The following is a 17,059-nucleotide window of genomic DNA, read 5'->3' on the forward strand; positions in this document are numbered from 1 at the left end:
ACTAAACTTGTTATCTAAAACGTTCGCAAATGTCAACCCCTCCCAACGAACATTGTCGATATACTGCGGTCCTAAAAATAAAGATAATGATGAAGATTTGCGGCAGAGTGGTTACTTCACATTTCATGGTTCCGTGGAATTCGCACTCAACCCAAACTAACATGTTCGTTGCGTCACGTTTCGTGTTTCGCTCACACGGTAGCATTACGGCGCGGGCGTGACCAGTTTACGTGTCGTACGCGTTGCCAAGCAGCGCATTTGATCACCGCACGCTGGCGAATCCTCACTCCTCCGGTCTTCGCAAACTCCACGTCCCCACCGCGTCAACCAAACGCACCTCGCCCGCTATATAGCGACCCGGGCTGACACAAAGCCAACCCCCTCCCGTGCTAGTAGGCAACCAGCAACCAAACTACTCCCGCAGATCAATCCTTGGGCGAGAAGAAAGGAAGAAACATCAATGGCGGCCGCTGGTTCCTCCGCCGCGTGGAAGAGATGGCTCCGCCCTGAGGTACGTCGATTCAACCCCCGCTCCTCCCACTCGTTTCTCCTCGGCTCGTAGATCGGAAAATTCCGTGATGAAACGAACTAGCCATGCGTTTTTCTCTTCGTGTTCCGTGATCTCGCTGGGTTTTCGGCGGACGATTTGATCTGTGTTTTCTCGCGATGAATCACGCGCTGCTGGTACGGTGCAGGTGTACCCGATCTTCGCGGCGACCGGCGTGGCCGTCTCCATCTGCGCCATGCAGCTCATCCGCAACATCACCACCAACCCGGAAGTCAGGTACCGAACCCCACCCCAACACGCGCCCCGTCTCGTCGGCGGAGACCCCGATCTGACTTCAACCTTGACGAAACCGTTTCCCAAATCTTGTTCGTTGTCGATCTGTGCAGGGTGACCAAGGAGAACAGGGCGGCGGGGATCCAGGAGAACTTCGACGAGGGGAAGCGCTACTCGCAGCACGGCTTCAGGAAGTTCATCGACCGCCAGCGCCCCGAGATCATGCCGGCCATCAACAACTTCTTCTCCGACCCTCCCAAGTATTAGTTCAGTTCAGTTCAGGCAGGCCGCGAATACCGCTCTGATGCACTGTTCGTTTCTTCCGAAGATTGCGCCCGGATTTTAGATGCTACCCATGTTGTTAGTCATAATTCGAATCATTTACATGCATGGCCATGGATTGATTGCCTGCCCGGTACGCTTAAGAATCATATAATTCGATTCATTGCCAGGCAATGTTAATATTTGATCATGTTTACGAGTATTACTTTTGTGATTTTAGATCTCTGATTTTGGTTTTCTTTTAGGCAAGCGTCAATTAGCGGCCGTGTATTGTTTCTGTTTAATGCCCTCCAGTTGCTTTACGGTAACACCTCTAGGTCACATGCACTATTTTTTTTAGAAACAGACCGCATGCACATAAGCAGAACCCAGCCGGAAAAACCTGGATGTTGGGAGGGTGGCATCTAAGGCTTTGTACAATCAAAAATGCTAGACCTACATAATGTTGCTACGTAACCTGCGTAAACTTCCTTTCCCTTCAACAAAACATCCCCCCCCCCCTCCCCCCCCTGATTTTCAGGTGTCCCTAGCCCTCTCTAATGCCCAATTAAAGCCTGCCAAATCATCTCATACGTAGGTTACGTAACAACTATTTCGTAGATGTAGCATTGCTCTTGTACAATCCAAGGTGCTCAGGGAAGATGGTTATAGAAATAACCGAGTGCGGATAGACTGAGTATCCAAGCACCTTGGGTTAATCACTTGCTTTTTGCCGACGGCCGTCTCATCTTCTTAAATCCACAAGCCCAGAGTGCGGATAGACTGAACTATATTCTCCGGATTTACGTTGATTGTTCTGGACAAGCAGTGAACAGGGAGAAAAGCTCTATATTTTAATGCCAATACACAGCAACCCACACCGGAGGCGCTCAAGCAATCACTCGAAATACATGTTGAAGCCTTTCCGGAGCGCTACTTGGGATTACCTACAGCTATTGGTAAGATAACTAGTGGGATGTTTGACCACATTGTGGATCGATGTCGAAGTAAAATGCACGGCTACTCTGAATGGAATATGGCTTGTGCGGCACGAGAGGTATTGCTCAAAATAGTGGTCCAGGCCATTCCTACTTTCAGTATGAGCTATTTTCTGCTTACCAAAAAGGTGTGCAAGAGCATTATTTCATGTATGGCCAAATATTGGTGAGGAAGCTCTATAGACAAACATACACTCCACTGGCTTTTTGGGATAAACTGGCGACACCCAAAGTGAAGGGCGGCATGGGGTTCCGTGACATGCATGTGTTCAACCTCGCAATGCTCGGGAAAAATGGCTGGCGTCTTCTCACAAAACCGGAGTCTTTATGCGCGCGAGTGCTGAAGGGCAAATATTATCCGCATACTGACTTTCTCAATGCGAGTGCTCCTTCTCGAGCCTCGGCTACGTGGAAGGCTATTATTGCGGGAAGAAAGGCTCTAGATGTTGGGCTAATCAAAAGAGTTGGAGACGATTCTACTATCTGCACTTGGATAGATCCCTGGATCCTTGGCAATCTTTCTCTGAAACCGATGAGTCGCATTGGCTCTTCCCCACTGGCCATGGTCTCAGAGTTGATAGATGACTATGCAGGCAACTGGAATGTGGAAATCATTCAAGCAAATTTCTTGCCACGGGATGTTGAAGCTATCCTCAATATACCCCTAAATAGCAACGGTGGCGAAGATTTTCTGGCATGGGCCTTAGAGAAATCCGGCAACTACTCTGTAAAATCCGTGTATCGCTCTCTTGTGACTCAGAACGAGCACCGCGCTCTAGAGGAAGGGACGATTACAGAAGCTTCATCAACTAACAAACAAATGTGGAATGCCCTATGAAAATTACATGTGGTTCCCAAAGTCCATGTATTCTGGTGGAGAGTACTCCGGGGAATCCTACCAGATTCGGTTACTTTGAAATATCAACACACTAAACCCTTGGGCCGGTGTGATATTTGCAAAGCTACGGATGAAAACTTGCTTCATGCACTAGCTCATTGCTCGCATGCAAGGCAGTTCTGGATAGCAGCGGCAGATAGATTCCAGCTTCGTCTACCTCGACTGCATTCGGATACTTGGGCGCAGGATATTCTTATGGACTCCCAGTTCGTAGAAGAAGGTCGCTGCAGAATCATTATGATCATGACAACATATGGTCATCACACAACTGTTGGACTCGTGATCGCGATGGCTACGATCCAGTTCGGGCCCTAAAGTGGATTCATGAAACCTTGGCTATCCTAGATCTTCCGTCGTCGCACAAGGAGAGCTTGGCGGCTCAGTGTTAGTGCCCACCCGAGGCAGGCTGGGTTACCATAAACACGGATGTTGCTGTCAGTATTGAAGACATGAAATTTGGAGCGGGAGGGGTGGCTCTTTCGCACCTTTACTTTCTTGGAACTTGGAGTAAACCTCTATCGGGTGTCACTGACCCGTTCATTGTTGAACTCTTAGCTTTCCGGGAGGGGATGATCTTTGCTCAACTTCGTGGCTTCTCACATGTGGTAATGGAGATTGACTGCTTGGAGCTAGTCAACATCTGAAAATCGCGCGACAATTCTCGTTCAATTGCTGCACCTATCTTTGAGGAATTAGAGGATATTAGTGCTAGTTTTGCTTCTTTGACGGTTACTCATGTTGGTAGATCTTGCAATGTACTAGCCCATCAGTGTGCTCGCCTCGCTTGCTCACTGGATGGCACTGAAAGCTGGCTTGGTTCCAGCCCTGAGTTCCTACGGTCTTGCCTAAAGACAGATTGTAACCTCATCATGCTACTTGATTAATAAAGCTCCTAAATTCGTTGCAAAAAAAGATAAATAACTGAGTTTTGTTTTCTTTTTATGGAAATTCTATCTGGCCGACCCTCGTCGAGAGAACACGCCACCACCCAAAAAATATGGCAAGCATCTCCCACGTTACTCGTAAAGGGCCACGTTCAATTGTTCCTTCCAAAGGATGTGGTACGATTCAAATTCTTGATTTGGGGTATTTCAGTGGCCAGTGTCAATGTTAGTAATCTCACAAAGTGTGTCCCATGTGCCCAAAATAGCGGCCCCGAACTAATTACTAGATCTGATAGTCTTAGGATAGTCAAGATGGTAACTGAAGAAGATGTTTGTCGGAAGATACTTACATCACAAATTATTTATCTTGAGATCTCAACCTTTCTTTTGTGTAAGCATGTGGTACACTATAGTAGAGGACTATACACCAAGGGCGTGGATAGCCCGGATTGACAAGAGTTTCTAAGGACTCTCCGGGCTCGGGACAAGTCGTTCGAAGGCAGGCACTTGGAGGAGATAAGAGTGGACATGTCAAATCCAAGAACTTATTGTTGCGAGCGCTATATTCCTCATACTCGTCAGAGATTGGATCATATAATATCATACTGAAGACATAGAAGTTCTTGCCAAAGAAGGTCAACCTATATATAAGCCCTGCATACCCTCACCAAAGATTCAAACCATTACGAAGCTATTATCGCAAGACCTCCAATCCGTAATCTACACCCCCCTTATTTATCAATCTATACATAATAATAAAGTGATTAGTACGTCTGACCATCCGTTTTAAAATTACCCCTAAAGTTAGCACAAATTACCCACCATACCATCCATAAGTGAGAAAACACAAACCATTTTTTTTCCTATGAAGGCGCTCGCAATCCCGTTGGAAATCGCAAGTTGGCTAGTAGGGCACTAGCTAGAGCTTCCCTCTTCCATCAGAGAGAACTAGGTTCGATCCCACCTAGCTCCTACATGATTTCCAAAAAAATCGAAGTTTCATTTTTGTGAATTTATGAAAACAATATTCCAAAAATCATAAAATGTTTGTGGATTAAAAAAATATTCATGATTCTGAAGAACTATTTGCGTATTCAAGAAATGTTTGTGAATTTGAACCAAATGTTTGTGCATTCAATTTTTTCATGATTTTTTTCTAAAAATGTTCAAAAAAACCCAAAAATGATTATGAATTACAAGAGAAGTTCATTGATTCAAAAAATGTTCATGAATTCGGAAAAATATTCATGCATCCAAAAAATGTTCTCTGATTCCAAAAATGTTCACAATTCAAAAAATGGCTCGTTCATAATTTTTTTATCAATTCAAAAATGTTTGCCGACTCAACATATTTTCGTCGATTCAAAAAAAGTTCGCCGGTTCAAAAATTGTTCATGAATTTGTAACTCCAACTTGAAAATTGTTCACAAATTTATAGAAAATGTTTGTGAATTTTAAAAATGTATTTTGCTATTTTCATCCTAATGTATTATTTGTTGGGCATCACTGAGGAGTACGACAAAAAGGCGTAAACAGGTAGCGACAACTAGACATATATCTCTTTTGTCTAATAAATTGAAAACACCTTGAATACACTTCAAAAAAAAAACATCTCATACTTATTTTGTTGCGCAACACCATTTATCGTATTGTTTGTCATGTAGTACCGTGAAAGATTTAAAAGGATTTGCTAATGGCGTCGGGTGTGTGCATGAGGGATGATTTTTTTCTCTCTCCTTGCAACGCAAACATGTTTACTAATATACTTTTATAACCAACACGTAGGACTATTACCATGAAAATGCCTAAAACGGGGTAAACCAACGTGTCTCTGACGTCTTCGATGATATCTCTAAATTATATCCATCTGCATCAAAATATAAGATGCCTCTTGACACTTTTGACGTCTTTCGATATTCGGAGGGAGTATCTTTTTTCTTCGCAAGTCCGATTTTCTTTTGAGTTTCAAGAATTGACCAAAATAATGCTATGTTTTGTAATTAAGCACCACAAGGTCTTTTTTTTTGTAAACTACTCTCAGTGGAACATGATAATCCCTCCGTTCATTTTCATTATAATATTTGGATATTTTAATACATACTACATATAGTCTGAAATGAGTGGAGAGACCGGAAATCAAATTTGGTTCCCGGATGCACGTGCTCCTGCACACTAAAATTATTTTTGAAACATCAAAAAAATCCAACAAAAAATCTATGTGTTCATAGTCGCATCTAAATGTTCATTTTGACATGTGCAAAAAGAAAAAAAATTGAACACTAAATGTTACCCCGCATGTCACCCTAAATATATTTTTTTCACCGACAAAACACTACTGCTCTATATCGCATGAAATTGTCAAAGATGTTTGCGACACTAACATAAACATAAAAAAAATCATATTTTTTTAAAAAACATTTACTATATATTTTTGGTTACTGTTCTCGCGGGAGCAAGATGCTCCCGGGAGTAAAAACGCCTCCCAAAAGAGACTAGTAAACATGCACGTGCAACGCACGTCTAGACAAACATACATGTATTGAGACTGACTTCAGGCCATCGTATTTTTCATCAAATATACAATCATTCAAAATTTGCAAGTCATATTATTACAATATTATCCAATAGAAGCTCGAATCCCTTCTTGGACAATGAATAATTTAAAGGGTTCACCACTATTCTCCATTTGCACAGACACACATGCAAATACCATTTCAGTACCAATAAAATTCAATAAATGACTATCACTATGAGAAAACCAAGTCCGTCATCCATAAAAGTGAGAAGCGGCCAGCGTCAGACTGTAGAGATAATAGCCTGAAGGGAGTATGAAGACTAAAATCTGAAACAAACTGAATAGCATCTTGTCAATAAGAAGAAAAACAACCTATCAGAAATGCTCATGCTAAGGAAATGATAACATGACCAAAGTAGGGCCAGTCACATTTGTAATGATTGTACTTCGCATCCACACTTGAATCTTGGAGTTGCTGGTTGTTGATATTGATTTCATGAACACAGTTGTAAGTGTAGCCTTGTTGCCCTTCTCACTGTTATGAGGAATCGAAAGATTGAAATCATTTATGTGCAGCCTTGCCCCCTGTCACTGTTCTGCAGATCAAAAATTTGGAACGAAGAGCAACAAAATCTTGAGATACGACATATACATTAGGAGAAAAAATGGCTTATGTTTGAGAAGGAACATAAACAGACATGCAATAAATCACAAATTTGAGGTCCCATATTATGAGTAAGTAATGCTTAATTACAACCTCATGAAAATGGTATCGATGTGGCTAAAGTTGAGGGAAAACAATTCTTACATTTTACACATATTCTCTGCACTAAGGCAAACTGATGCATGAACACACTCCATGTTACAACTTAGATCTTGTGGGTTTTTGTATTTTTACTACATAGTTTTTATCTGCGCGATAAGAAGCTCCCATGTCGTTTTTGTCCAAACAAATAGTCCAGTTCTAATATTCTCTTAACAAAACCAAAATGCAGCTTGGATGACATTAAAAAACACAAATCTTCACTTCCCAGGGAAAGACGTATACAAAGGAGTGTGATCCACATACCTGTGATCACCAAAACAGAAAGCACGGAGGATAACATGGCGTCCTCATAGTTGTGTCATTTCTGCCATTTGTTGCCAAGTTGCAGGCCAATATTGACATAGAAGTTAATTAGTGGAGTTAAATAGAACTGCTAGCGATCAAGCATTAGGTCAAACACGTGATCACCGGTACAAAGAAAACGCAGAAACTCCATTCCGATGACCAGTGCTCGGAACATAGATTCAACCTAAAAAAATGGATAGCAATACCTTCACCTGAGCAATAGCATCAGCAAGGAAAGTAATATGTGATTACAGAGAGCTAAACACATATATGTCATCTCAAAATCCATATTCCAGTGAACTGTCACTGTCTTACTCTCCTTCCTGTAGTATTTAGAATTATTTTGAAGGAAAGCTTCACTAAATAGTTGACAAACTTGCAGGTACGATTCAAGAGAAAAATAAAGACATGTTTCTTTATGTATTGACTATGGCTAAATATCTCATCATTAACAAAAAAATATCTGAATGTGACAATTCTGAATTTAAAAATGAATATGGAACAAGCTTATATATAGCGTATTCTAGTGTAAATAAAACTGCAAGATGAGTTCTTGCAAACCATGCCATAGAGTGTACATGGAGATCTTCAGGTTAATCGCATGCAACATGAAAGCTGCAAGGGAAGTAGCTGTGAGCTTACCAAATGTTGGACCTCAATTAAGAGTTTAAGACACACACAATGCCGGAGAAGACTTCAGTTGAGCAAGGCCAACAAATGCCAAGACCTGTGAGATATAGATGTAACTTCGTAAGGGATCAAGGAGCTCGTTCGCATCATCTCTACTACATCTAAGCCTTGATGACACACCTATATAAGGAAAAATACAAATTGGGTGTAATTCAGCATCACAGATTCTGACCATCCTAGGAGAAAAGATAAAATTTGAGCAATGGAGTTTTAATATCAGAATCTATCTTAGATGTTGCAAGTCAAAATTAACAGCACTAACATGGATGATTCGTCCCCCGTCACCTTGGCGAGGCCAGAAGCGGTCAGTGGGTTAGAAAAGCACGGGGCTTCATTGTTGTTTTGTCCCTAAGCAACAAAATAGTGTGACAACAAAGTTGGTATAGATACATTTATCTAGCTTGGCACTTAGAAACAATGTTTACATATACTACGACAATGTAAACTGCAGACTGAAGGAGGCATGGCCTAAATTTAAAATAATAGCACCATGGTTTGTTAATCTTATGGTGATGAACACAAATGTCGAGTAAAAACGAAGGCCCATTTAGTTACATAGATACAGACAATCCATTAGCGATTCCAAATAGGCTGCCAGCAAAATACTACCCCCACAGTAGAGCACACAAACAAATGAAGGAAGATGCTTGCATGTCATCCAATATTCTGATCTAGCAATGATCTGTACCTCCTAATTATCATCATTTATTCACAGTACCTCCAAAAGAGCAAGAAAAAAAAATGTAGTGACCAGTACCAGCATCAAAAGCTTGTGCTCCCCACTGTAATGGATATGTTACACTTATATATCCAGCGAACTGTAAAGGCATGATCTACTAATTAGATAATTCTATAATGGTTCGTAACAATATGTAAAAAATTGCCAGGAAACAGAATTATAAGGAAATGCATAAATGAATGTTTACCTTTATGGTTCTGGTGATGTGCAGGAACGCTATCTCCTTTTGTTGAAACTTCTTGGGCCTCACAATCTGTCAAAGGTAAAACACGGGTCTTCCTCCGCCGCCGACGACCAAAACGGTGAGCCGCGCTACCACGCCCTCCTCTTTTCTTTTCTTTCCTCCTCCTTCATTCTCTAACCACCGATGCAGCCGTACAGGAGGCATCACGCCGCCACCGAAGTCGTCTGCAACCGTCGCCGCCGCCCCAGATCTGGTCGTCTCCGTGTATTCCCAGCACGGACAGAAGCGCTGGCGTCCTCCCCGAGCTCCTCCATGTCGCCTCGCTGTCGCCGCCAGCGCCATCCACTGAGCTGGCGAGATGCGCCGCCGACACCTGGATCCCGCATCCCGATCGCCTCGAGCCGCGTCACCTGCACTCCCGCATGGCCTAGCAGTCGCAGACTACGCGCTTAAGGAAGGGCTGGTGTGCGTTAGGCGGCGGCCGAGTGGAGGAGCGCCGGGCGGCGAGCCGCTCCCAAGGACGGCAGCTGGGGCCCCTAATTGTAGCGCCTGCAATTCTTACATGATCCACGACAAGGCTTATTGTGCGTGTGTTTTAGTTTAGAAGTGGCAGGAGGCAGGATATGATGCATAGAAGGAAATCATTTGCGTGATTTCAGGATCTGGACGATTGCCTTCCATGATTGTAGGGGATGCGGGATTGCAGGACTGGTGGTTCGAGTACTCCTCTTGTGATGGAGTACGGTCAGTCATTGGAAATTGCTAAGTGCACATCAGAAAGATATTAAATCAATGATGACGGTTAGATTTAAACTCGTGGGCCTAATTGTGTGGTGCTGATTGGTTTATGCGATGTTGTGGGACTAATTACGGGGTGCATCTAAGAAAATTCTTATTTGATTGTTTAATAGTATTGGAGATGGAGATACACTCAAACGTGTCTACACACATTTGATTTAGAAAAAAAATAAAATATATTATGAAGAGCGAGTATATCTTTTGTGCGGCAGCGCGGGTCCATGAGCAGAGCCCAGGTGAACCACCACCGCACATCCAGCGGCTACTATAATAAACCAGTTGCGGCTGGTGACACCGACAGCACATGCGTTGGCATATTCCTTGCAATACGAAAATCAGCGGCATTTCCTAATTTAAGACCTCTGTTCTTTCCCTTGCGCACCAACAGTCCCTCCGGCGACGGCGGCGAGGCGGGCGAATTGGCATCCTTCCTCCTCGACTCGACGCGCGCGTAATCCGAGGTGAGTTCTTCATCCGGCTCCGCTTTCGCTTCGCCATTTGGCCAGCCGGGTTTGGTTTCCGGCCGGCCCCAAGTAAGTAAATCTTGTAGTAGTTGCTTGGTTGGCCGATGGGAATGTTGATAGATGTTTGGCGGATCAATCTGGCCCAGGAGTTCGGTGGATTTCTGGGTCGAGAACGGACGAGGGGGTCATCCGAAATCCCGCTTGGGCAGATCCGTTGAGTTTCCAGGATTTTCCTCTGAAATCCGCCGGAATTTGTCTGCCCGAGACTGAATTTCGGGTGATTCTCTTGTTCGGTTTTCAAGGCGGGAGTTCTTTTCCTAGTGTTTTTGGGTGGGCTGCGAGCTGATGGTCGATCCCAGCAGATAAGATTTAGGCAGGAATGGGAATGCGACACAACATTTTTATTGAAAGGTTCCCAGGTATTTTTGGGGAATGGGTGGGAGTAGGAGGAGGATAAATGTAAGAATTTTTTATTAATTTGTCTGATAAAAGAAAGATGAGAAATGAGCTCTTAATTCGTTAATGTTATCGGCAGAACACTTCGACAAATTTGTGGTTTGCTAGATGGGTGACAGAACAACTAATGGTTCTGAGCATATGAACGCCCTTTTGATCTCATCACTGATTTTATTTGCTGAACTGGTTTTCGTTTTGGACAGTCTTCACAGATCACCTTCAAGAGGACAAGATGTTGTGGCGCACAATTCGCAGTATGGAGGTGATGGCGCATTCTTCGAATTTCCTTCTTCCGAAACTGCATCAGCCTGCCAAGGCTCCAGCAAACAACTATACTCTGGTTGTTCTTAACCAGCAGCTTCCACGGTTCATGCCTCGCCTCTGGGCTCAAGGTAACTAGCTCTACCTTATTTCTTCTTTGTATATTTTGCTCACGGCATGTATCTTTGAAATTGTTCCTTCGAATTTAATTTAGAGCAGCAAAGATGAGAATATGTGCTGATGGTGGAGCCAATCGTATTTTTGACGAGATGTCTCAAATGACAAATGACCTGGACAGAAATAGGTTAACTACTTCCTTTCCTCCTTTTATATCAAAGGTTTAACTAATTTGAAACATTTTCATGCAATTCCAGTCATGGTTTGAATTATTTGTTGATAGATGTGAATCACAAATGTTGAGGAGTTGAATGATTGCCAGCACCTACAGTAGCTGCATTTCTATATATTTTATTTCTCACTTGAAATGAGAGGTACATGGTACTTTCAAACTGGAGGCAGAGTTTGTAATAGGTCTGTAGCAGCCAGTTGTAGTTCTTTGGGTTTGGATTGCGAGTGTGGCACCATTTTCTCTCCCGTGATCTGTACAGTGTTACTAAACTTGCCATAACATAAGCTACATGGCCATTTATGCTATGCAACTTCATCTTTGGAACAAATGGATACCTCTTTATGTGCTTTTGAAGTTTTGATTATCCAAAATTTTGAATAACATAGTCTAATATGTTGCTATTTTAGCCTACCCCAACTTGTTTGGGACTAAAGGCTTTGTTGTTGTTGTAGTCTAATATGTTGCTATTTCATTCACTCACTGACAATGCTGATGGTTTCTTACCCAATAGGAAATAGGGTGGGCTTCTTGATTTAGTCCACCATGAACTTGAGCAAAGAAATCATTTTGTATTAGAAGAAGGCACCGAAGCAACACAAAACATACAACTCAACAAAGCAGAAACCAAAACAAAACAAAAACTAAGAGCTAAAAATGGCAAAAATAAAGAACAGAAAAACACATCAACAGTGCAAAGCTATACAAGGTACAAGCCAGCTGCTGTCTAAGCAGAGGTCTGGTATGATGTCAAGCTATATCCATATGTTAGCATCTCTATTTGTTTTGCTGTACCTGACCAGACAAACAAATACTGTACATGCCTGTCAGCGTATGTTTTCCAAAGACCACTAAAACATATTTATGATCGTGGTTATAGTTCTATTTTGATGCCTATGAGACATAATTGTTTTTTACATCTCAATGGCATTTGGCATTTAAGACCAGAGTCAGTTTTATTGCACGAACTGCTTATATATATTTATGCTTCCTTTGGCCTTATGATCAGACCAGCAAGGTTTCTGCATCATGTCTCAATTGATTGCTATTATCCAGGTATATTCCAGAAATAATTGAAGGGGACATGGATTCTATAAGGCCAGAAGTGAAAAGATATTACTCTAGTCAGGTCTTTTGCTTGCTTCCTCTTCTCTAGTTCACATTATCTGGACATCCTAGTATTATTCAGATTAACATGCTGAAGTGTTGTTTGAAAATATCCTGATGCTGACCTATTGCTCATATAATACATAGTAGACACTCAGCCCATGTATAACTTATGAGATGTATGCTGGCTGTGCAAAAATTGGTAAAATTCATGGGATGATTCAAGCATGAAAAGCCCTGCTGAAGAATGCCAAAATGATGGGAAAATATTTACATGCATCTTTCCACTGCACCATTTGATGAGTTTAGGTTCAGGTTTTCAATGTTAACAACACAGTCACCAGTCAGCGGATCTCCAGAAGAAAGAAACGCTACCAGTTAAAACTCAAAAGCAGTAGTCAGAAGATTGCAACAGCAAAAGCGGGGTTTCTCCTAACAATAGCTAGAAAAAAATTTATTTCCATCAAAGAAAATAGTATTCTAATTTCCTTTAGACATTGACCAATTTCACATCTGGTAGTTAACTGTTTTTTAGCATGTAGGAGACAGCGTTTGTTATAAAAAGTAGACTTTGTTGGTATAAGTTTGGTCCCTTTTTTTAGCATACAGGAAACTGCAGTTTTATTGGTATATTGGACGATTATAGTTAGAAATGGTGTTGTCTTTGTGATCGTGAATAAAATTGCAACTATTTGATGTTGTGTGTAAAACTTGCTATAAAGGAAAAGACGCTGTAGGCTTATATATTCCATTTGATATGGAGATTATTTTTGGCTGTCCTCCAAAATTTCAAATTGGTAACTTGATAGTGTTTGAAATTTCAATTTGTTAAGGAAACTCAGTTGTCCAAGGACTTTTCTTACATTGTAGTTGTACACGACAAGTGCATGCAGGCAAGGCCCTTTCTAGGACTCTGCTGTCCCCATCCTTCAGAAATTTTGCAAAATTATTTTGATGACAGAGTAACTGGCTGAACCCTAAGTCGAAGATGGCAACACTGACACTGTTTGACATGGAATGACAAGCATCTGTGTCAGAATATTAACTACCACTATTTTGAATCTAACTTTTGAGATCAAGTGGAGTGCACATTTTTGTTGATCTGAATGTAACATAATGAATTTTGCACTGGTGAACTGATCGCATTACAAATGTGATCAGGATATCATTGGCTCATCGTTTTGTTAAACTGTTCTCTACACAGGGATCCAAAATTTCTGATAAATCACATAACCAAGAGACAACAGATCTGCACAAGTGTATTTCCAGTATCCGCCATCGCACACCTAATCATGAAAAGCCTAATGTAAGTAGTGGTTATACTTTCTTATTTGGTACTCTGTCATTGCTATCTTTTACCGTATAATATGTTTATCAATATCAAAACACAAAGTTATGTAATGTTCAGGTACATTTGGTTCTAATTCAACTATTTAACTTACTTTTTCTGGTTCTATGTAGCTTTGTGTTCTTGTTACTGGAGCACTTGGTGGAAGGTTTGATCATGAGGCTGCAAATATCAATGTTCTCTATGCGTTCTCGGACATGCGGATTGTCCTTCTGTCCGATGATTGCTTGATCCAACTTCTTCCCAAAACGCATCACCATGAGATCTATATTGAGTCGTCTGTAGAAGGACCACATTGTGGAATTTTTCCTATTGGAGCACCATCTACAAGCACTACAACCACTGGCCTCAAGTGGAACCTGAGTAAACACTTCTTCTGCTCGTTTGTGACCAGTTGTCTTGCAATTTGAGAGTTTGACTATGTGCACTAAAAATATTCACCAGCACTTAGTCATATTGAGGTCTCGGCATTCCCAGGCCAGGCCGGGCTTACAGAAGCCCGACCAGAAAATGCGAAGCCTTGCCTGGCCTGAAACCTGAGAAAACTTTCTTTTTCTGCATTTAAAAATGTTAAATAAATCATTTTCGTAATAAAAAATGTATTAATATACATATATTTCCCCAAAATAAGAAAATATGCATTCTGGGCTTTTGGGCTGGGCTTCTGGTGGGGAAAATGAGGCCCGAGCCCAGCCCGGACTCCAGGCTTCTGGGCCGGGCTGCCCATGTTTAGTCATATGTAATGTAGGTTGTCTGGCTGGATGAACCATGCCATTCATGGGCTGGGCCAGGCTGTACTGTGTCCATTTGGGCAACAAAAGTGTAATCAGGTCTAGCCTTGCAGCCGGTGTTTGCCAGGTGTGAGATGCTGTAGCTGTGCATACTAATGGGGAGCAACAGTTATTCAAGAGTGTACCAACTTTGTGCACAATCTTGTCCTGGGGAATGCGAAGTGTGAGATAAAGTGTCCCCAGACAGAGGTTCTATTGGTGTCAACCACATCTTCCACCTAGTATGTCCCTAGTTAGTATACAGTTGATGCTATAAGCATGCGAGTTTTGAACTATGTTTTTCTTTTGGTCTTGCCTTTCAACCTACTATGTGTGGTGAATGTGGCCCGTGTTGTTGTGCGCTGTTCCAGATGAGACCCTTCTTTGATGCTTAAGATTATTTGCCAATGAAATCATTTAAGCAACTGCCAGAAAAATTAATGGCTGGACCTAAAGCAAATAAACCATGCCAAATTAAAGTAGAGGACAGGTGAATCCTTTTGATAAGAAATGAATATAGTGCGACTGCAAGTGAAACCCTTTTTTGCCATCATTAACATACAAGTACATTTCAGTGCACATGAACCGTTAGTATTTGTTGTTGAAGTTTCGGTGCAAAGGCATGCGAGTCGTATAGAAAAAACAATGTGGTTTTTTTATTCCATTTTCAATTGTGAAGACCGTGCTACTCCTATCATGGGCTAATTTTGAGCAAACCTTTTGTGCTTCCAGGTGATGCAGAGATGAGATTTGGGAGCATGATAAGCACATCCAACATTGTGGATTCAGATAAAGTTACTGTGCAGTCCGATGCAGATCTTCTGTGGACAATTTCTCTTCGAAATCTGACCTGAAGAGCATCCACATAATTGGAATCGTCTGCCGTGTTTCCTTTTTGTAAAATCTTTGTTGATCTTGTATGCTATCAGCTCGGCTCTTGTACAGTGCAGCTGTGTTTATGCTCATAAGTTGTTATGTATCTGATAAACAAAGGATATCTTGTGGCTCATGGTTGAAACATCTGTTGTCAGATAGATGGAGACCTGCCAGATTATCATAAGGATGTTGTCATGGAATTGTCACGGCAGATGTCTTTAGTGTCAGGACTTAGTCGTGAGGCCAACACATCTATGTGGTAGCTTGAGAGGAGTTGAGTGGGATGAGAGACGCGAGGTTTTATTCAGGTTTGACCCCTCACGATGGAGATAAAAGCCTACATCCTGCTTTATTGATATTAATGATGATGATTACAAGGGTGCTCTATCTCAAGAGCTACTGACTTGTCTGTCTAAACCAAACTTGTGGAACTTGTCCCTCTTCTCCCTTTTGGGGAGCCCTGCCCCTCTTTATATATGTTGGAGGGGCGGGTTACATGTGGAGTCATATTAGGATTAGGATTAGTCTATCTCTAATACAAACCGGATATAAGTCCAGGTCTTAACTCCTTGTAAGACAAATATTTCTCATGCCTTTCCTCTTAAACCGGCCCATCATTAAACGTGAACCGGCCTTCTGGCCTTGTCATCCGTTTGTCCCGCACGCCGGGTTACTAGTGAGTCATAATGACCAGGCAGGTTGCTTGTAAACCGCCAGGTCAGGCGGGTCGCCAGTAGCTCGCCAAGTGTTAGCGGGGTCTTCAGATAAACCGCTAAGTCCGGCCGGGTTAACTTCCAGCCGGTTTACACCGCGGGGTATATCCCCGACATTAGCCCCCAAGTTTAGCTTGGATTTATTCATGGTAAACTTATGCTGCAAAATAAATACAAGAACAAATTTGACAGGTTATGCTCCGGGTTAAGAATTTTTGTAAACCGGTACCTGATCATCCTTAAGTCCTTGTTATTTCCTCCTTCTGGGAAATCTGGGTCAACAGACCAGCTTCATAATCAATTTGCCGACATTGGTTTGTCACCGAGAAATATTGTGAAGAATAACTCCTTTGACTCAGCTCCCAAATCCGGTTTAAGAAATATGGGTCTGAAAATACTTATCTGATATTTAGCCGGTTTGAAGATGTAAAACTTGCCGGTTTAATATTATCAAAATGGTTGGTTTATAAATATTGATGGCACCGGGTCATAATTGTTGTCGACACCGGGTCATGTAATTGATCTTCCTGATTTGCTCAAAACTGATAAAATGAAGATGTTCCCCCTTTATATGCATAATACCTGTAGCCCCCAAGTCTTAAGAGGAGAACATAGTGATAACTTAAGACTTGCTCCAATAAGTGTTTCAACCTTGAAGAAATCCGATTAGTTCATCTCAATCATATAAACTGAATACTCCATATATGTAGCCCCCAAGTGCCGGGTTGTCATGCTTGCAGCAACCTGGGACTTGTAATTTCCTGATGCTCATAAAAAAACTTCAACCAGTGTAGCCCCCAAGAGCCGGGTCATTATGTAAATAATGAGTAAGGACTTTGAAAATATGATCATGTAGACT

General features: G+C 41.9%; 2 protein-coding genes across 3 annotated transcripts; both read left to right on the forward strand.

The window, feature by feature from the left end:
• Positions 1–350: 350 nt before the first annotated feature.
• Positions 351–1,265, forward strand: LOC125535649. The gene is made up of 3 exons (XM_048698720.1): positions 351–511; positions 696–784; positions 895–1,265. The coding sequence occupies exons 1-3, from the start codon at positions 461–463 to the stop codon at positions 1,046–1,048; spliced, it is 294 nt and encodes a 97-aa protein (XP_048554677.1). The 5' UTR covers positions 351–460; the 3' UTR covers positions 1,049–1,265.
• Positions 1,266–10,153: 8,888 nt separating this feature from the next.
• On the forward strand, positions 10,154–15,693 carry LOC125535650 (thiamine pyrophosphokinase 2). Of its 2 annotated transcripts, XM_048698721.1 has the most exons (7): positions 10,154–10,320; positions 10,983–11,171; positions 11,260–11,344; positions 12,443–12,515; positions 13,698–13,799; positions 13,955–14,204; positions 15,344–15,693. In XM_048698721.1, the coding sequence occupies exons 2-7, from the start codon at positions 11,012–11,014 to the stop codon at positions 15,463–15,465; spliced, it is 792 nt and encodes a 263-aa protein (XP_048554678.1). In that variant the 5' UTR covers positions 10,154–10,320; positions 10,983–11,011; the 3' UTR covers positions 15,466–15,693. The 2 variants fall into 2 exon arrangements, with proteins under 2 accessions (XP_048554678.1, XP_048554679.1); XM_048698722.1 differs by lacking the exon at positions 10,154–10,320 and having other exon boundaries at positions 11,255–11,344.
• The last annotated feature ends 1,366 nt before the right edge of the window (positions 15,694–17,059 follow it).

Source organism: Triticum urartu, chromosome 2 (assembly GCF_003073215.2).
Source record: "Triticum urartu cultivar G1812 chromosome 2, Tu2.1, whole genome shotgun sequence".
Lineage (NCBI taxonomy): Eukaryota > Viridiplantae > Streptophyta > Magnoliopsida > Poales > Poaceae > Triticum > Triticum urartu.